Consider the following 21,411-nt stretch of genomic DNA (forward strand, 5'->3'; position numbering starts at 1 on the left):
TCAAAACTTAATATAAGCTCATCAGACCAACTTGAATTAAGGAAAAGGTAGCACCTTACCCTTTTTATCCTTTCTTTAAGTGGAAAACAGTCTTTCCCCATTCGCCCAGCTTGCACTATTGCAAGCAAGAGATGGATTGTATGACTTTATTTTATTCTGTCTTCTAGGCACTTAGATTTCTTTGAGATGGTAAGAAATGAAGATGACTTGGAACTTGCAAAGAGGTTTGAAGTGGTGAGTGCTTCTCTGGAAAGGCTTTTTTATTTTATTTTTTAAAAAGACAAAATAGCTTTCCCGTTTGCTTTGGCTGTTTAGTATAAATTTATATGATTTTTCCATGTGGTGAGGATCTGATTTTCTCACAACTAAAGAGATATGGGTTGCTCTGTTTCTTATTTACAGTGCAGACAAAAAAAAAAGCAGCCAACAATGTTGACTGGTGGCACTGGATGAATTTAGATGATGTCAGGATTCTGTCTCTCAACTTCATGGCACCAAATACTAAAAGCGCCTCTGCCTAGTTGTTGTTTGTTTACCTGTTTGTAATGTGGTTGCCTGTTCCAAGTATTTAGCAAATGTATTGGAGAGCCATAACAGGCTTGGACTTGGATGTTATGGAAGCTACTGGCTTGGCTCATCAGATTGGTTGTTGCCTCATCTGTTGCTGTTGCTTTTTTCCTGTCTTTTGGACTATAGTCTGCCTACATTCTGGAGTCTTGTTTTCTAGATTACCTTGGACTTTACTCACTTAGAGCTGGAAGATGCTCCTTTGTGGGATAAACTGAATGTTCCTACAAGCTAGATGTTTGGAGTGACACTGCTCCAGTCTCATACTCTCTTGACTCTATGATGTAAACTTCTGTTATTTAACCATACATGGAGCTTCTAAATTCAGCACCATCAATTATAGAGTCCCAGTGGACAGCTCCCTGCTCTTTGAGCCAAGCACCTGCCCCAGATTAGCTCTTGAGTTTCCAGTGAGGCTCTTTTTTTTCTTTTTACAAGCAACAAATAGCACACCAAAACAACAACGTATGGTGCTTTCATGATTTCAGTCAGCACTATAGCTGTGAAATTATGCTGCTTTTATTGCTTGTCCCTTAGGTTTGGGGTGGGGCTTTTTTAATTGCAGAAGCAATATAATTTTTTTGATGCCTTTCCTGTTGTCAGCTATAAAGCATTTATTCCATATAGAAAAAGACTGATTGTTGTAGAACCACACAGGGCAGTTCTCATAGGGTGTAACAGGATTTGTGTCCCCCCTCCATCCTTCCAAAATTTATCTGCCGGGTAGGAGTAGCACCACTAAAAGTCAGGTTCCTCCTCTCTCAGGCAAGTGGAGTAGCATGACATATTGCAGTGAGGAACTAGCTCCTTCAGTACTATGGACTGAGCTGAATTGACCTTCAAAATCTCAGTGTTCAGTGATACAAAAATGCTACCTCTTGTGTTCAGCATGCAGCTCATTCTCATACACTGACCACTTGGTGCTGCTGATAGCAAGGTGTTATTATGTGCACTTGTACCATCCCCATGTACATGAGATGGTTGGGCAGTGTTATAGAAGCGACCAACATGAGTTTGACAAAACTCTGGTAGGCAGTGGAAGACAGGAGTGCCTGGCGTGCTCTGGTCCATGGGGTCACGAAGAGTCGGACACAACTAATCGACTAAACAACAACAACCATCTCCATGTCTTGCCTTGTAAACCATATTCTGTCCCTAATTGCCTTAGACTTAATTTGTCATCAAAGTAACCCATCACTGCCAAGCCTCCTTCCCCCTCTTTTTCAGTTTGAAGCATATCTTCACAAATGGTGGTGTACATTTCAGTCCTTCTGAGATTTTAATACTAAATGCCTCATAGGATTTCAAAACTAGGAGATTTCTCTTGTTTTACTCTGCACCTTCCCATGTTTCATTTTGCTATAGGCACATATTGACACAAAGAGCGCCTCACAGATGTTTGAGATGATCAAGAAGAGGTTGAAGCACACAGATGCTTATCCATATTTACTTTCTGTACTCCAGCACTGCCTGCAAATGCCTTGTGAGTATATTTCTTCTCCTTGTGCTTACTGCAGAATTCTCTGATTGGGAAGATTTTCTGAATGACAGAAGTATGGCTTGTTGAATCCTTACCTTTCTGGAGCTTTAGAGAATTGGGCTCCCCTATAGTGAAACTCTAGTCAATCCACTCTTTTTTTCTGAGCCCTACTTTCCATTGTGTTGTTTAGTGAGAAAACTAGCCAAGTCCATTCATATGAAAGTCTCTAATATAACCATTGAAAATATTCTTGAAAGTATTTGAGGATTGGCTGGTGAAAGAAGCCAAATGAGTTACTCAGTATGAGTAGGTGCTTAGTATACAGCAAGGGTGAGGAATCTCAAGCCTAGGGTCTGAATAAGGCCCTCCAGGCCTCTCTATCCAGTCCTTGGGACTTTCCTAAAGCCACACCCCTCACTAGACTTGCACTGCACTCTCTCTGAGTGCTTTTGTTTGACTGGAGCATGTCCTTGTGATAATGCCTCTTGCATGCTTGCATGAGGGATTTCTCATATTTCTTCTTATTCTTCTTTGTTTCCACTTAAGGTCTCCAAACATGAAGCAGCCACTTCTTTAAAAAGTAGTAGATGGATGCTGTCCAACTGGAAACCAAATCCTTCTTGATTAAATTATTGTTTTTTAAGAAAGGCAAGAAAGGACATTTGTGCTCAGGGTCTGAGAAACAGGTGCCACCTTTAATTGACACAGAATGAAGTTGTTTTTTTAAAAAAAGAGAAAACTTGTTGCTATTAAGTGGGAATTTCATAGAAAAGGCTTGGTTTTTGCTTGGCACCGCATGGGAATGGATAAGTAGAAAGTTCCCATGCCTTAATTAGAAAATCAAATTAGTAATTTCTCTTTGAGGCATAATACAAATATGGGGATTGAAAGTCATCTGATTGAATGGCCTAGTAACGGCAGATTAGTTGCTTCCAATCAGTACAGTTAGGCAAAGGCTTGCTGTAGGATCAATATCTGCCAGGAATATTTGGTCATTTCCACTGAAGTATAAATTTGGTTTCAGTAGCAAATATGAGATTCCTAATCCATTATAGCTGGTTTCAGAAATTAGGTTTGAACACAAGATAAAGGAACTGGTGCACATCTTCACAAAGTTCTCTTTCAAAGTGAATTCATTGAAGCCCCAATGAACTAGATAGTACTGATTTTTGTGAAGATATGGTTAGGATTGCACTGTCGCTTGATGATCACATCCAATGTGGCTCTAAAGGGAACTCACTAAAATAATGAATGGTGAACATACAAAGGTCAGAATGGCTGAAGTAACCACAGTAGGAACAAAGTCATCAAGAAGGGCTCAGTCTTAGCATTCAATTAAAATTTGCAGGGATTTTCATCAAAGCCATTTATCTAGATGTATCTCCTCACTGGCATTTGTCGTTGCAGATAAACGAAATGGGGGGACGTTTCAACAATGGCAGCTGTTAGACAGGATACTGCAGCAAATTGTTCTTCAGGATGAGCGAGGGGATGATCCTGATATAGCTCCTTTGGAGAACTTCAATGTCAAGAACATCATTAAAATGTAAGAAGCATGCTAACTGCCAATATCCAAATATTATGCAGCATGTTAAGGACAAGGCCTGCTTTTATATGACATTTTATCAGCATGGAGATAACCATTCTTTGTGGATAAATGTCATCTTTTCATCTGGTACAATTTGCATTCACATTGAGAATCTTAATTTTACCTTAGTAGGTTAGTAATAGTATTGAGAATGAATCCCACCAGAAATTAGCTGGTTTTTCCCATTCTCCTAGGAATATTTGTTTTTAATTACTTGGGTATAGATCTAAGCTGATCTGGCTTTATCTCCATTCAGGTTGGTAAATGAGAATGAAGTGAAACAGTGGAGAGATCAGGCAGAGAAATTCCGAAAAGGTATGTGGCCGTCTTATACTCTGGATAATAGAGAGGGAATCTGATTGAACCACAGATCTCCAGGCAGTGGAGGGAATGATAGGGTTCTAGGGATTCATGATTGTGTAGGCCACTATTCCTCCCGTTTTATAGATGTGAATTGTGGCTAAAGGATAGGTGACTTAACCCAGTTGCCTACTGGGTGAGCTAGCATTTGAATGCAAATCTGATTCCGACATTTTGATAAAGCTTCCAGTTTTGGGGATGCCTCCTCATTAGAAAACACTTGCTGGTTCTCATCAAAAACTGTACCTGCATCTATATCATAGGTGGGTAACCTGTGGCCATCCAGATATTGGTCGACTCCAGCTCCCGTCAACCCCAGCCAAAATAGCCAGTGGTCAGGGATGAGGCAAACTGTGATCCAACACCTGGAGAGCTACAGGTTACCTTCTAGTTTTAATGCAACTCCTCAAACCAAGCAGTTTATAATCATAGAATCATAGAATTGTAATATTGGAAGGGACCCTTAGGATCATCTAATCCATGGGTAGGCAAACTAAGGACCGGGGGCCAGATCTGGCCCAATCGCCTTCTCAATCCAGCCCACAGATGGTCCTGGGATCAGAGTGTTTTTACATGAGTAGAATGTGTGCTTTTATTTAAAATGCATCTCCGGGTTATTTGTGGGACCTGCCTGGTGTTTTTACATGAGTAGAATGTGTGCTTTTATTTCAAATGCATCTCTGGGTTATTTTGGGGGGCATAGGAATCCGTTCATTTTTTCCCCTTCAAAATATAGTCCGGCCCCCGACAAGGTCTGAGGGACAGTGGACCGGCCCCCTGCTGAAAAAGTTTCCTGTAATCCAGCCACCTGCAATGCAGGAATACACAACTGTCCCATACAATAATCAAACCTGGGTGTTATCAGCACCACACTCTAACCAACTGAGCTATCAAGAATCAGCCTTTATAATGTCTGGAAGTTTGCAATTATGTTTCTTACCCATTGTTCCCTTTATTCATGGCTTTTGACTGAGTAGCTTGTCATTCATTGCACTTTGGTCTTCTTTCCACTGCAGAGCATGCTGAGCTGATGAGTAGGCTAGAGAAGAAAGAAAGGGAATGTGAGATAAAGACCCAGGAGAAAGATGAAATGATGAAGACGCTGAACAAAATGAAGGACAAACTGCAAAAGGAATCTCTGGAGCTACGTCAAACCCGGGACCAAATGACCGACCTTGTAACTCAACTCAATGAGTTCTCGGTAGGATACAGAGATTTTTCTTCTCCTTCCATAGCATGCACAAACACAAAAAGAAAAGAGATACAGTGAAGTTCTAATTTTGTACATCTGCCCTTTTCTAAAGAGAAAGAAAAGTTTGCAAGTAGTTATACCCTTGCTGAAAGGTTCATAAACACTCTGATAAAGAAAATAGAATCAGTAGCCATACATCAAATGCTTTCCGTTATTTTATTTTGCTCATCGCTTCAGTTTTAGTTTATTCCTTGTGGGATTATGCATGTGTTATGCTGTACCAAACGCAGGTGGCGCTGTGGGTTAAACCACAAAGCTTAGTTCCCGTTGTTCGGTCCCTGCTCCTGCCAACCTAGCAGTTCAAAAGCACGCAGTACAAGTAGATAAATAGGTACTGCTCTGGCAGGAATGTAAATGGCATTTCCATGTGCTGCTCTGGTTCGCCAGAAAGCAGCTTAGTCATGCTGGCCACATGACCCGGAAGCTGTACGCGGGCTCCCTCGGCCAGTAAATCGAGATGAGTGCCGCAACCCCAGAGTCGTCCGCGACTGGACCTAATGGTCAGGGGTCCCTTTACCTATACCTATGCTGTACCATAAGGTAAGTGCTGTGTTTAGTTGTAAGTAACCCCAACTCTCTCTTCCCATTGATCTTTCTTGGGGTGTCTCCAGCCTGCTCTAATGCATAGGTGGCTAACCTGTGCCCCTGCACCCACAACAGCAGGATGGAACAGAACAGACTTTGCTAGGTGCCTGAATGATAACAGAGATGGTGCCAGAGAAATGGATATGAAGGGGGAGTTCCATATTTGGACACTACCATAAAAAGTCCCTCTCCCCAGCAGCCATTTGCCTGATGTAAGAATTCAGAATGTTCCTGCTGTTGTGGGATGGAATAGAGCTCCCATATGAGGCTGACATCCTGTTATATTTGCTGTTAGTCTGTGTTAGCTTTAAAGCCTGACCAGAAGTTCTGCAGTGGACAATTTTTGAGGAACCTTGAGAAGTCAAAAGCACATCTTTGAAGGTGGCAGCAGGGGAAATATAGCAAAAACATTGCAGAGGTGAAGACCTTACCAGAAGAGTATCAGCAGAGGCTTCTGCCTTATGTTTTTTCAAAACTTGTTTTGCTGCATCCATATTCCCTCCCCTCCACTGATGCCTACATCTTGGGAGGCATTGTGGGGAGGATAAGGCCACTGAGCTGCTATGCTCTGCCTCCATGGTCCAAGGCAGCAATGTTCCTGAAAACCAAGGGAGAGAGTTCTCTTGTCCTCAGGTCCCACTTACAGGTTTCCCATGGTTGGCCACTGTGAACTAGTTGGCCAAGTTGTTGAACTAGGTGGGCCATCGGCATGATCCAGCACTGAAAAGCACTGACGTTATGGCAAACATAGACAAAGGGGAAAGGACTTTGCCAAAATTCTTTCCAGCTGCCTTTGAAAATGCCAGAACTGCCCTTCTCACACACAAAACATCTGGCCTGAGAATGGACCTATTTTTGATGCAACACTAATCAGAATGTTCTCTTCTTATTTCCAGCAAGGGGGCAGCATTTCCTTCCCTCCCCCTCCTCAGCTACCTCCTGGTGGCCCGTTTGCCTCTTCTCTACAAGCTCCGGAGGTTTTGCCGCCGCCTCCACCACCACTTCCGTTCTCCAGCTGCCCCCCTCCGCCCGCTCCACCTCCTCCCCCAGGAGGACCTCCTCCACCTCCCGGAGCACCGCCTTTCTTCAACATGGGCATGCCTCCCCTTTCCTCCGCCACCACCTTCAGCGGCACTGGGCCCAGTCTGAAGAAGAAATCAACCCCACAGCCATCTCATCCACTGAAGTCCTTCAACTGGGCCAAGCTGAGTGAGGTAAGGGGAAGGAGAGCCATTCTGTGTAGATCTTGTGACTGTTGCTTAGGTTTACCGTATATTGTCTGGTTATTGCTATTAAATTGGTTGCCTGAGAAGGAATTTCTAGCTGAATAACCTTCAGGCACAAAATGTTGTGGGTGAGCGTACAGGTGCTCATTGAAAGACCTTGGCAATTGTATTAATTTTATATTTGGCATCTTTGGATTGCTCTATATTTTAAAAGAGGTGTTGATGGATTTTGGATTGGGTGACATTTGGACTCGACCTACACACACACACACACATGCACACACGCCAGTCTGGAAGTAGTAGTTCCATTATAAGTGGAGTCTCACATTCCAGCCTAGCTCATAATGGGCTTTGCTCCTGGCTCCACCCTTCCTTCTGGCAAGCATACCCTTCTGAAGGTGAGAGCATATTACTTAAAACCTGGATGCATTTGAGCATGCCGAGGAACATCATTTCCTGACCAAGAGTTGATGAGATTTGAAGTGTGGTGTCATGGTTAAGAGCGGTAGACTCGTAATCTGGTGAACCGGGTTTGCTTCCCCGCTCCTCCACATGCAGCTGCTGGGTGACCTTGGGCTAGTCACACTTCTCTGAAGTCTCTCAGCCCCACTCACCTCACAGAGTGTTTGTTGTGGGGGAGGAAGGGAAAGGAGAATGTTAGCTGCTTTGAGACTCCTTTGGGGAGTGATAAAGCGGGATATCAAATCCAAACTCTTCTTCTGCAAATCTCCCAATCAAATTCATTACATTTGGTGGTTCCAGAAACTTAATCTTTCATACCCCTGAGAAGAAAGAGAATATGCTCAAGTGCCCCAAGGTTTCAAAGATAAAGTGTAAAATGCTTCTCCTTCCTTCCTCATTATTCATGGCCCCTCTTTGAAAGGACCAGGTTGATTCAGATGTGTGTGTGTGAAACGCTGAATAGTTGCAGGGATGATTTCTAAGAAAAATGCAATATTGATGACAGCTTATGCATTATGTAATCATGCTTGAATACAATTACCCTATTATCTCCCAACCCTAGTAAAACTCTTCATAGCACATCCTTCTGGAGGAGTCTCCAGACTAATTTTTGCATGGCACATTCATTCTGTCCAAGATCTGTAACCTCTCCCACCCCTATATTCCCTCCTACCCCTGTTTCTCTCTTGGCATTGTTGTTTTCTTTTTTTTAAAGAAAAAAGAAAAAAACACACAGATTGAACAGCGTCTGTGTTGAATTTGGGTGACTGCCTAGAAATCCACACTCTTTTTTAGACTCCAAGTCACTCAGGACTCAACTCAGGCATTTGGAATGAGTGTCCTGGGACCTCTGGAATGCCACAAGAATTCTCCCCCCCCCCCATTTCCTTTAAAATAAGATGAAGTGAAGTATTTGCTGCTCCGCCTGTGCTTGTCTGTCAGAGCCACGTGGGGCTGTGGGAGAGAATGTAAGACAGGGATTTATTTTCATTTTCAGAACACAGGACTTAGTGCTTCGAAGGAAAGATGTAACAACTACACAAACACACACACTAGTGGGAGGGGAAAATAAAGTAGAGAGGGACACACAGGTGTTTCTCTTTAGCATGCAGCCACCACAGACTTATCCTCCCCTCTGGTTAAGAGTGGAGGCAGCTGTGCTAATAAATGGGGGCTTCAGAGGTGAATGCAAATGCTATTTTGGGGCCTGCAAGAATAGTATTGGGAGGATATGATAAGCTTTTGCCACGATTAATATTTCTGGTTAGTGAATGCTTTGCCGTTTCCAGAGGTGGTGGTTCTTTAGCTTTAACTAAAAAGCTATCACACTCTATTCTTTGTGTTGTATTTTGTACAGGCCATGTGCTGTGGGGTGTTTATTTTTAATGTTGTGGGAGGGAATTTATTTCATCCCCTCACAGTCCCATCTGAAGTGGTACAGGGCTACACTATCACTCTTCAACTCACACAGCTTGTTTTTCCCTTTAAAGTGGCGGGTTGATTTTAGTTTCAAAACTTCAGGTTGTTTGATTGCTCTCTAGTAATGTTCTTATAAGAGGCCTAGAGACCCCACCATCACCACAGAGCAAAGAATGCCATGTGAAAAATTCACAATCAGTTACTCTTTTTTCTCCTTGTACCTCTTTCCCTTACCGAAATCGGAACATGCATAACAACCAGAGCTGTTGCTTTCCTGGGGAGGGAGGACAATACTGTTGTTTTCCCCATGAGGGGCAGTTTGAGCGGGGGGGCCCAGCTTAGATGGAGGAGAGAGTACTGAAGAAAGGGATAAGTACCGGTAACCCTTGTCCTAGATCAGGATTTCCCTAATGTGGGTCTCCAGCTGTTTTTAGACTACCATTCCTATCATCCTTGACCACTAGTTGTAGTCCAAAAACAGCTGGAGACCCAAGTTTGGGAAACCTTTTCTTAGAACTTCAGCTATGAGCAATGGAGGGAGGGGGGGTTCTTTCTGCAGCTGCATTTTGGTCAAAGCAAAAATGTAGGAAGATCCAATCAGAGGGTTGCATACGGTGAGCATTATATTAGCACAAGGGTTGCTCCTTGCACAACAGAGCATTCTCCCCTTCTCCTGCTCCTCACCCTGTGCATCCCGTAGATCTGATCTGGGCTTCCCCCCAACTCTTCAGAACAGATTTAGGGATGGCGGTAGGCGAGAGGAGAGGGAAGGAAATCCTGTTGTGCCATTGCTCACCCTTGCTCTAATGCAACTATTTAGTTGCATACTGCCCACAGATCTGAAGCACAGCACGTAGTTTGGCCCTCACAAATATTAACTTAAACTCTGGTTCAGCCTTTGGTCCACCAGCCCATCTTCTATGACCGGTAAAAATAAGAGAGTAGTGTCACACCATATGGCATCTGGCAGATGTCTATTCCAGTTCCTACTGGCTATTCCAAGGAATTGAGATTGTGCAGCCTAACAGGAACAATGATAACTGATGAAGAAATCTGGATTTCGCAGTGGGAGGCCTAACTTTTTACAATGTAGGGTTGCAGGACTTTATTAGGGTCACTGTTTAACAAAGGAGGAAAATACAGCTGTATTGTTTATCTTAAAGATGTGGAAATGTTTTCCAGTTCTTGTTGTCAAGCTGTTCAATTTACATCACTCTTGGGCCGCAAGAGGAAGACTTCAAAAAGAGCTGGGGTGAAGGATGCTTTTGTTTCCAGGGAGAAAACTGCAACAACTCACTAATTTCCCTTGACACCCTTACTTTTGTTACATTAACTCAGTCAGAAACATTTGATACTGAACACATGGAAGCATTGCACTAACTTGCCTGTGGTTAACACCTTCTATGAAATGACTCTTTAGAAACCTTAATACCAGGAGCAGCCAACATGGAGCCTTGCAGACATTATTGAACACCAACTCACATCAGCCCCAGCCAACGTGACTGATGGTCAAGAATGAGGGGAATTTTGCAGCAACCCCATGTGGAAGGCACCACATTGGCTACTCGGCCGATTAAGAAATAGAACTGAAATGCTTCGGCATTCTGGATTAAATGTTTTGCTTGCTTCCCAGAAGGAAATGTAAGGCGTACATTTCAGCTCATAGACTCTAAAATGACAAATAAAATCCCTAGGGTGTCCAAACTTTTTCCAAAGAGGGCCAGATTTGATGAAGTGAACATGTGTGAGGGCCAACCTAAGTTGTTGAGCTTTTCTTAGAATTGAAGTTGAGCTTTTTTTACAGTTTTACCCCAGGACATATACTGCTACAGGGGCCTGATTAAATTGACCAGAGGGCTGCATTAGGCCCCTGAAATGGACTTTTGACATGCCTTCCCTAGATGGATGAAATTTTGGAGACAAAGACACTTGAAACGAAGGGCCATGATGAAGAACAAGGAAATAACAAAATAAAGCAATGCTTGTAGATAGCTTTGGGGACTTTGTGCATAATGAATGTACCTGACGAATTCAGAGTTTGCAAGGATGAGGAAGTGAACAATTTATGCTGAAACTTGTACTGCCTTTTCAGTGAAATAAGGACGTCCCATTTCCTAACAAGAACTCCCTTCAAAAGTTCACAGTAACCTGGAATGTGGCATTTGCTTGGGTACAAGGGTATTCTGCTGAGGGAGGGGTCTCTGGCAGAGATGGTGACCCCTCCAGATACCATTGGACTCTAGTTCCCATCAACCGCAGCCAGCATGGCCAGTGCTCGGAAATGATGGGAAGAGTAGTCTCAACAACATCTGGAGAGCCACAGGTTCCCCATTCCTTGTCTATGGTTTCGGCCAGGGAAATAGCCAGTTGCACTGTAAAAAAGTAAAGACTTGGCAATGAGTCTCTTCTGCTGTCTATAGCCAGGCCAAAAATGAATGATAAATCACAGTCCTCAGCATGTTCTTTTGATCATGAACAGGCCTTGCATCCCCATGTTCAAAATTCATTCCATTTTCCTTGATTCTCTTTTCATGGCAAAACAGAGATTAGTGCATTTGGGGCAGTTGACTGCATGCTTGGGTTTGGGTTTATGATGCAGTTTGCTAACAAGAGGGCATAGAAACAAACCATTTTGTAGGGAGGGATCCTGCTATGACCATTCTCTGTGCTTCACTTATCTCTAGTTTCTCTCCCAGAGGACCGTATTTTATTTCAAGTATGTCAGTGCACAGTGACATGAGGCAATGGGATTGTACAATGCATTTGAGAAGCAAATCCTCTCTGCAGGGCCAGTTCCTTATAAAGATGTACTCTGGTTAATTGCGTGTGCTCCAAATACTTTTTGCTTTATGTCTTAGGCAATCTCTGGGGAGTCCTGGGAAATTTTGTTCACAGGTCTGATTTCTCATAATGGACTAAAACTTTTTGCATAGCAGAGAAGCCAGATAACTAATTCTCCAAGGTTCACATGGAATAAAAATATCTCATTAAGCGGGGAAATGGAATGATGCACAGATGAAGTAACTTTTTTAAAAAGAACAAAAAGAACAAGAATTTGTTGTATTTTTATATTGCTGATTAGCGACCATAACTATGTTTCTGGAGCTAAGGGAATAATTTGTCATTAGGTGAATCTTTTGTTTTACTCGCAATACTCAGTCATTTTGACTGATGAAAAGCAGCTATAAATTTCTTAATCCATAACTGAGCAACAAGAATGCAGTGTAAGGAAGTTGTCTGTCCCAGCCGTCCATTTTCCCATGAGTAAGAAGGGTCAGCACGGGAATGGGAGGCTTCCCTCCACCAGGACGTTTTACACAGGAAGGTCAAACCAGGCAATAATAGAGAAATATAAATTTAGCCAATAATATCTGTTTATTTTTTCATTTGTACTACTCAAATGGTAAAAATAGTGGTTTTTTTCTAAAATTGCTCCCCCAAAACTTGTTTAACTTGTTGCCTTACTAAGAGAAAAAAATGAAGTTTTGGTGACAGCAGTAGACATAGCAAAAGGATGGTTTGGTTTGTCTTCCTTAACTCTCATGGTGGAACCTGTGCTGTCTTATGAATATAAGCATTGCTCCCATGGAAAATTTAATTTTCCAAAGTTCAGCTTTTGAGCTTCTCGCTCCATGAAGAAAATATTTAGGATTCTCCCAGAAAAACTGATGCACTTCTAAGTAGCTCCAGTAATCTAGGGGCACACAGTCAACTATGGTCATCTCAGCTCCACACTTCGGATAAGGATCAACACTTTTCATGAGTGCGAGCACTCATATCTTGATAAGTGTTGTGGGTACCAGCATAAAATGACTGCCATGGGTTGCAAAAAAAGAGGTTATGGTATTTCATACCAGCTAAAAAAGCACTGATAAGCGAGTACAGCTTTGCAGACCAACCAGCCACCTCAAGACAGTGCAAATGCACATTGCTGTGCTTTTTTTTAACTTCTGTATTTTTTCAAAAAACCCTTTTCCTTCCTTTAATCATCTTATTTCTTAAAAGGCTCTGCTTTTTTTTTGCTCTGACCATCAACTTGTTTCCTGTGTTTCCTTTCTAGCATAACACATTTCTCTTGCTCTTTTTAATGACTGTGAGTGGGAAATGGAGGCTGTTCCTAATTAGTTCAATAATGAAGTGTTAATGCACTTGGTTGCGTGAGTGCACTAGAAGGAACTTTCAGGCCAGGAGCCTTTGAGAGGTCTCTTTGGTAATCTTTTCTTTGGGACCATAAGACACCACATGCTGTGAAAATCATCATTGTTGCCAATGTGATTTCCTTGAGCCCCCCCCCCCATGAACATTTCTGTGTTCTTTTTAAAGTCTCCAGTTCTTTAGCACAAAATTAACAATTTTACATTAACAGTGCCTTTGTTCACTGATGTTGGGGACACTTCACAGTTAAACAAAAAAACTGCAATGAAATTCTTTTGCAAGCAGATTTTAGAGTGCAGACCAAGAAGCAAGGCTCAGTGGCTTCCAAACAAGCGTGGATTCATAAGGCACCTTTAAAAACATGGCTTCCATATCCTGCCTTGTTTTGAAGCCATTAACCATAGTTTCTGGCTCCACAATGGGTGGGATTCAACGTTGCACTATTACAGATGTCCCGTCTGCACAAGAATGTCAGCTTCCTAGACAGAACATACTAGTCTCCTCCCCCTGTGCTGTTCTGGGGGGTTCTCCCAACATGGGGGGGAACACAGGTATGGGGGGGAGGGAAGCCCCATGGTGCAAGTTGGAAGCACAGGGCGCCTGCTGATGGGGTTCAGTAGGTGAATCCCGCCCAGTGCAATGGGTAGCTATGGTTAAGTGATGGATCCTGGCTTGTTTTGCTACTTAGAGAATATAGCAGATGAAGAGAACTTGAGCATTAAGCCACCATTTCTGGTTTAGTGTTACATGTTACAGTGTTAACTGTAATTAAATGGATTGGGAGACTACATAATGATACTCACTCATCTGATTCTTCTGAAGTGCACAATTTCCCTCTGCCTTTTTCCTGCTGACCTTAACTGGGGTTTGACCTTAATAATTCTCCCTCTCCCCCCCCCCTCTCTCTCACACACTGCTTCAAGCCTTCATTGTTATTTGTTCCCTGAATGTTTCTGTATCTCTTTGGACTGTAGGAGAAGATACATGGCACAATCTGGCATGAAATTGATGATTTAAGGGCTTTCAAGATGCTGGATTTGGAGGATTTTGAAAAAATGTTCTCAGCTTATCAGAGACACCAGGTAAGGCGTTTTCCTTTCATTTCTTGTCACTCTAAACCCTGAGCTTCCTGGGCTTCTTTGCAGAAATAGTTTTCAGGACTGGGTGCACCAATGGAGAGGAGCTAGCAGTGGGGACTGTTTTCTCATAGATTTCAAAGTAAGCAAGGCCAGCTGCAGGTAGGAAGGGGGCAGGACTGAGCAAAGTTCCCTCCAGTTGGTTCCCTCCTCCATCAGTGTGTTCTGTTGGGCACACCTAGTGTTGGTGGCAGCCATCAGTATGGTGCAGAGGCACTGGGGAATCATGGGAGATGGGCCCTCAACCAAGCCATCTGGTTTTGCTTGGAGCAGCAGGCTGAGAAATAACGTAAAGCACGGCCCAGAGGTGTCATTGGCAGTGGTCTACATGACAGTGGCTTAGCAGCTTCCCAGGGATGCTAGATGTTGACCTCAGCCCTGAAATTAAGACAGGAGTCCAATAAAGCAGCTGTGTTAACATTATCTTGGATTAAAGCAGGATGTGGAACCTGTGGCCTTTCAGATGTTGCTCAACTGCAACTAGTATCATTCCTGACCATTGGCTGCGGCTGATAGGAGTTGGAGTCAAACAGCATCTGGAGAAATCCAGGTTGACTACACCTGCTTTAAACTCTGCAGTTGCATCTAAAGGTAAAGGTAAAGGGACCCCTGACCATTAGGTCCAGTCGTGGCCGACTCTGGGGTTGTGGCGCTCATCTCGCTTTATTGACCGAGGGAGCTGGCGTACAATTTCTGGGTCATGTGGCCAGCATAACTAAGTCGCTTTTGGCAAACCAGAGCAGCGCACGGAAACACCATTTACCTTCCCGCCGGAGCGGTACCTATTTATCTACTTGCACTTTGATGTGCTTTCGAACTATTAGATTGGCAGGAAGTTGCATCTCACCTTAGTGCAAAATAAAGGAACAAGCAAGCAAGCAGTTATTTGAACCTGTAGCTTGCTTGCGGTTCTTATTCTTCTCTCATACTTGATCTTTGTATCCAGTGCTACTGATTTTGTGTTTTCTTTTTTTCTGTTATGCATTAGCTTTTGCAACCCCACTCCTCTTGAATAAAACTTTCTGAGCAATTAGAGCTTTCAGTAGTGAGATTGGATTAGTTTTGCTTGTGGGGGGGGTCACTTCATTTATTTCCCCCTTTCTTTATCTTTCCAACAAATGAGTTACAGATTATAACATTAGCAACATTATTTTAACAGCAGCTGTTTATTAGCATTTCTGTCTCCTTTTCTTGGAAAGCAAGTCACCTGCATTCTGTCTGCCTCTGATGAATGAAATTCAGCTAGAAGAGTACCATGGAGTTTTGCCCTCCCCCCATCCTGCCTGCTTCCCAAATTCTTTCCTAACTATTGGAATGTATTCCAAAAACATGGTCTCTTCCAGTTGTCTTGAAACAGCCTGCTGTTGTTAAAATGACAGCCCAAAGGTGCTTTGTAACCTAAATAATTCCTATCCAATCATATAAAGTGGTGGACCCTATTATATGTATTTCCCCTCTTTTGGTGTGGTATCACAAACAAAATACAAAAAGAGCTATTTCTAAATTTAAATCCTCTGACATTTTCTCCTGTTCCAGCTATTACGACATGGAACCAATGAAAGCTGTTAGTGAATAAATCCATAAACGTCCCTGACTACAACACCTCTTAGTTCCCCTTGGATTTGGGCCATTTTATTTGTGTGAATCTCTGCAAAATGCACTTTTTGGAGGACAAGAAAGTTGTGAAGATTTGGCTGGCCATTTCTGAATTAACGTGGAAACTTCAGTTTCCATTCTGCCTTGGGTTTCCCTGTTTTCTAACTGGCACAGCTCCTGCCAGTCAGTACAACTTGCCACCGACAGCGCACAGTCTGCTCTGTCTCTAGGCGCCACTTGAGATTAATCTCTAGCCCCCTTGGCCAGGAGTTCATGAGTGTCTTGCTGCTCAGTTCAGAAGGGGCCAGGCCTTTGTAAGCCTTCCAACTGGATGTGTGCAAAGGCTCAATTTTTTTGAAGGTACTGGGTTTGAAAGTTCACAAAAAAGCTCAAAGGATTCTCGCAAATGTGCCCTTCATTATCTCACCTTTTGCTGCCCAGAAATCTACCTTTGGGCAGGATAGGGCAAGGCTGTATAGGCAGTTGGGTGATCCCCAGGCCCTGGCGGGGCATCTCATCTCACTGGGAGCTGGGGCTATATGTCCCAGAATCCTTGACAGAAATGTTGTGCAGACTTGTGGTTCCAATTACAGTCCTCTGTTGGGACCTGGAGAACATCTACTACCACCTCCTTTCCATACCCTAAGATAGTTTTCTGGGCCTTTGGTAAAGGAAAGACAGCAGAAGCGTGCAAATGATCGCAGCTCTTAAGACTGCAGCTTAAGATCCTGGCTTGTTCCAAACCTGGAAACTTCCTGCTTGAATGTAATGGGGTGGCTGGTTATGTGAAGACATCCTAGTTTATCATGGTGCACCAGGAAGGGGCATTGCAGGGGCAAAAAGCTTGTGGATATCTCTGCTTATAAAACTTACTTAGCCTGAATTTGTGACTTTTAAACTTTAAACAAATGCATCCAAATTCAAACGTCAAAGCAAATCCTAGTTCTTTTGTTCTTGAGAGAGAGCATGAATGAAGCATTTCTTTCTTCAGTGCAATTAATATGGTATTAATATGTCTCTTCCCGCTTTCCTTTATATCAAACTGCTCCTTCATCCTTTGAAAAGACAAAGGGTCTGTTCTCCCCTCCCTAGAAATGTATCTGCTGTTAGTTATAAAACGATGAGACAATATTACTCAAAAATGCTTAGTTTTGAGTAGAATTTACTTTGAACTTTCCTTGCTTTAAAATATTGGTTATATGGCTGTTGCAGAAAGGAGTTCAGAGGCTTAGACTGCAGTTCTTCAACTCAATAGGACCAGCTGTTCTGAGCAGATGTGCAAAGGATTGCACTGATAATTACTGTCTGCAGTATTCTTGCACAAAATATGCAAGCTCACTGCTTATGTACGTGCCGAGAGAAGAACAGACCTGGATGTATTTCCTCTTTGGTTCTTTTCATATAAAAAAAGTCATTTTGCTGGCATAGCGTTTTAATCACTTAGGAAACCCAAATGCTGTTGCTTTGGTAAACTCTGTGCCTTTTATTGCTGTGGCTAACTGTTGGCATGTTTCCTTCTCTGTTCTCTTCGAATCCTGCCTGAGTAGGACCTGCTAACTAACCCTCCTTCTTCCTGTAAGCAGGTGAGTACTGTCTGTCCTCTGTCTGACTTTCAGAGTTCTATTCCACTGTTTACATTAGGAGACTTAGCAGAAGCAGATGCACGACCGACACTGTTTACTGCATGAGAAACCCTTCACTTTTATTTGCACTTTAGCAGGTGGAGAGGAGATAATAAGGATTTCTTTGCATGAATTTCAAGGGAGGGAGGGAGCATGGAAAACCACTGTCCTTTTCATGTATCTTGCTCCTTTCCAACGAACCTGCCTGGTGTTTTCCTCTTTGCGCAGAAGCGGAGAGATTTTATTCAGTGTTCACTATTTATTTGTAATCCACAACTGGTACCTGATTTAGCATTGCTTGGTTTTTTTGGGACACATTGTGTTTCTTGCGGTGTCAGGGCATGCACGGCACCATAATGCATGTGGTTTTTTCCTTAGTTCTTTTTTAAAAAAAATATTGTGGTATAAAATGAATTGTGCTATAAAACTTAAATTCAACCTGCATAGGCAATCCTGTTTACAGTGCTGGGAAAGAGAGGAGAAACAGACCTACTTTATACATCTAGACATAGGCACACACACAAACACACATATAATCCTCAGTGTTTGTAAATGTACCATTATCTGCAAGTAAATGTTTCTGGTTTAGCTGGTGAACTAGGACAGAGAAATCTACCCTAGGCTTCCTTAATCTTCCCTTTCATTACAATCCTGCATCTCAGAAGGATTTCCATACAAGTTCAACTCTTTGGGCTTGGAGCACTGGCTAGCTAGTGGCACTTCTGCACTGGCAGAAAAAAGAGGAGGAAAAATATATGGACCCGATTTTCATGGTTTTTTAAAAAACTATTTATAGAAGGAAATGGGATCAACCGAAGATTTGTACCTGTCCACCCGAAAGGTCAAAGAGCTTTCTGTGATCGATGGCCGGAGAGCACAGAACTGTGTCATCCTCCTTTCCAAGTAAGTTTGCTTGAACCTGAACTTATTTGGGATTTGCTTTCTGGTTAGGGATATAAGACAGCATCATTTTTCATTTCACCTTATATTTGTCACATGCAGCTCTGTTTCTGTTCCATTGCAGTTCATCTTATGCAAAAAAATTTTTTTTACATTATTTGTCTTATTTTCCACCATGGTGAAATTACACAAGTTACCTTTTCATTACATTATTCCACCCCATTCATTTAATTGCAAAGGAAACAGTCTGCAAATGACAGGAACACAATCAATTTCTTCTCATTTGCAGACTGAAAGCACTGATTTCTATTCTGGACATGGGACAAACAAGTTAACACTGGTAATTTCTATTACCATTTTCATTGGAATTCTTTGACATAACTATTTCTGATTATGGTAAATTGTAACAATGCAAATTATGAAATGATGCAAGTCATGTTTTTAAAGTGATTTTACTGTTTACTTGATTTTGTATTGTAAGATGGCCAAGAATATATTTGAAGGGCAGGATATGAATTCCTATAATGACATAAACAAATAGGATTGTTGGCTCATTAATTAGTTTATGCATTGCGGTCTAGCAGATTTTTTATTTTTATTTTACTTCCAGTGCTCATATTCCTCATTCTGTATATACTATAAGCTGCTTGCATTAAATCCCTTTTAAGGAAATGCTTCCAGTCTAAAGTGTCATGGTCATTAAAAAAAGAGAGGAAATGGCAGTTTGGTATATTAAGTACAATAGTTTCTCAGTCATTTTTTCACGTCTTTATAAATAAGTGTTTCAACTGTTAACACTATTTTTAGCCCTTATTATTTTTCCAATATAATCACATTTGCAAGTATAATAATATGCAAATACTTTATTTGCACATGAACTAGTGTGCAAACAGATGGTGCATTGGCATTTTTGGCATGTGTTTGTAAGTAGCTGTCCCTTGTGCTTGGCATTAGCAGCAGGGAAGCCAAGGACTGAATTGTTTACTTGTGGAGATGAGACTGCCATTTCTATTTTTAAGAAGTTTCAGACTAATTGTTGTTGTTTAGTCGTTTAGTCGTGTCCGACTCTTCGTGACCCCATGGACCAGAGCACGCCAGGCACCTCTGTCCTCCACTACCTCCCGCAGACTAATTAGTAGAGATGTAATGACTAATTAGTAGAGATGTAGTAGAGATTAGTAGAGATGACTAATTAGTAGAGATGTAATGACTGCGTGGGAACCTAGGTAGCAGCCTTTTGCTGGAGTCACAACTTTTGCCACATCTAGCCTTGTACTGTCAACACTGACTGGCAGCAGCAGGCAGGCAGAGAATCTTTCCCAGCCCTACCTGGAGATTCTAAGGATTGATCCTGGGGCCTTTTGCTGGCACTGAGCTCCAGCCCTCGCATCTGAAGCAAAGCAAAATAACAAATTTATCTGACTTTAAGGGTTGTACCTGACTAAGTTGCACTCAGAGTTAGACCTTGTGAAATCATAGGTAACTTAAGTTACCCATGACTACCTTAACTCTCCAGGGAAGTTCACCTGGCATCTTCATTATACACCTTTAGGCGCCAGGCAAAAACGTTCCTTTTCAACCAGGCCTTTGGTTGATCCAATTTACATCCTATGCCCTTTTAAGGTGTGTTCTTTGAGGGGGGTGTGCTATTCAGTTGTTTTATATTTGTTGGGTGTTTTGTGATTTTATGTCTTGATTTTATTCTGCAAACCACCCTGAGACCCCCAGGTACAGGGTGGTATATAAATTCAATAAATAATAATAATAACTCAATTTCTTTTAATGGGTCTCCTCTGAGCAGGTAGTGTTACAGTGTAACTGGACGTAACAGAAGTCCATTATTTCCAGTTACTACTGCTACTAGTTTTAGAGGCTGAGAAAAAGAGGCTGTTTGAGAGGGATTTCTCCAGGGCCATCCTGTTAGTCTGTGGCCAAGTTGGAACAATGCAAAACAAAACAAAACACACCAGCAGCGTAGTTTTTATGTAGTTTTATGTAGTTTTGTGGTAGTTTTATATAGTTTTTATGTAGTTTTTCAATTTCATTGTTCTACAAGGGACAATAACAATAAAGGATATCGTAATCAGCCCTACCAGGAGGCTGGGACTCCTACTTCTCTGAATCACTGCCTGCTCAGCATGTTAATAAGGACCATTTGGCTGCCATTAACAACAGCATAGGTGCTTTAAAGATTACAAGAAGAGCACTTGGTCTCACAATATGAGACCTCTTGAAAGACCTACATTGGCTCCCAGTACGTTTCCAAGCACAATTCAAAGTGTTGGTGCCGACCTTTAAATGGCCTTGGTCCAGTATATCTGAAGGAGCGTCTCCACCCCCATCGTTCTGCCCGGACACTGAGGTCCAGCGTCGAGGGCCTTCTGGTGGTTCCCTTGCTGCGAGAAGCCAAGTTACAGGGAACCAGACAGAGGGCCTTCTTGGTAGTGGTACCTGCCCCGTGGAATGCCCTCCCACCAGATGTCAAAAAGAAAAACAACTACAAGATTTTTAGAAGACATCGGAAGGCAGCCCTATTTAGGGAAGCTTTTAATGTTTAATATACTATTGTATTTTAATATTCTGTTGGAAGCTGCCCAGAGTGGCTGGGGAACCCCAGTCAGATGGGCAGGGTATAAATAAATTAATAATAATAATAATAATAATAATAATAATAATAATAATAATAATTCTGACAGAGGGGATACAACAGAGATTGCTAGATGGAATGGTGGCAAACTGGAAAAGAATGTTTCTGATTTTGGATTAGGAGAGGTGTTTTTAGGAGGGCTTTGGAGGAAGAAAGAGTTTTCATCCAACGTATCTTCAGGGAGGTATTTGTCTTAGAGTGCAACTGTGTTGACTTTTAAATCCCCTCTCCTGAAGGCACTTGTTCCACATTATCATTTAATCCCCCTGGCAGAAGGCAGCTACACTGTTACTTGCAAGTTATTACTCAGAATCCAAATAATCACATTTGTTGAGCCTGTGGCATAACTGGAAGATATCTTGGTAAATCCTTCCACACTTGAACACAACTGATCCATAAACCATTATCTGGATTCA

The 21,411-nt window shown here is 42.2% G+C and overlaps 1 protein-coding gene across 3 annotated transcripts in view; it reads left to right on the forward strand.

Moving 5' to 3' along the window:
* The window catches only part of DAAM2 (dishevelled associated activator of morphogenesis 2), a 212,608-nt gene that overhangs the window by 151,322 nt on the left and 39,875 nt on the right, over nt 1-21,411 (forward strand). For 2 of the 3 annotated variants that reach the window (XM_053382937.1, XM_053382938.1), the window contains 9 exons: nt 168-234; nt 1,933-2,050; nt 3,455-3,593; nt 3,892-3,950; nt 5,012-5,196; nt 6,729-7,046; nt 14,069-14,176; nt 17,374-17,409; nt 18,245-18,351. In XM_053382937.1, the coding sequence (XP_053238912.1) occupies nt 168-234; nt 1,933-2,050; nt 3,455-3,593; nt 3,892-3,950; nt 5,012-5,196; nt 6,729-7,046; nt 14,069-14,176; nt 17,374-17,409; nt 18,245-18,351 (1,137 nt within the window). The remainder of the gene's footprint in view (nt 1-167; nt 235-1,932; nt 2,051-3,454; nt 3,594-3,891; nt 3,951-5,011; nt 5,197-6,728; nt 7,047-14,068; nt 14,177-17,373; nt 17,410-18,244; nt 18,352-21,411) is intronic. The other variant, XM_053382940.1, reaches the window with a different exon arrangement.

The sequence above is a fragment of the Podarcis raffonei genome, chromosome 3 (assembly GCF_027172205.1).
Source record: "Podarcis raffonei isolate rPodRaf1 chromosome 3, rPodRaf1.pri, whole genome shotgun sequence".
Taxonomy (NCBI): Eukaryota; Metazoa; Chordata; class Lepidosauria; order Squamata; family Lacertidae; genus Podarcis; species Podarcis raffonei.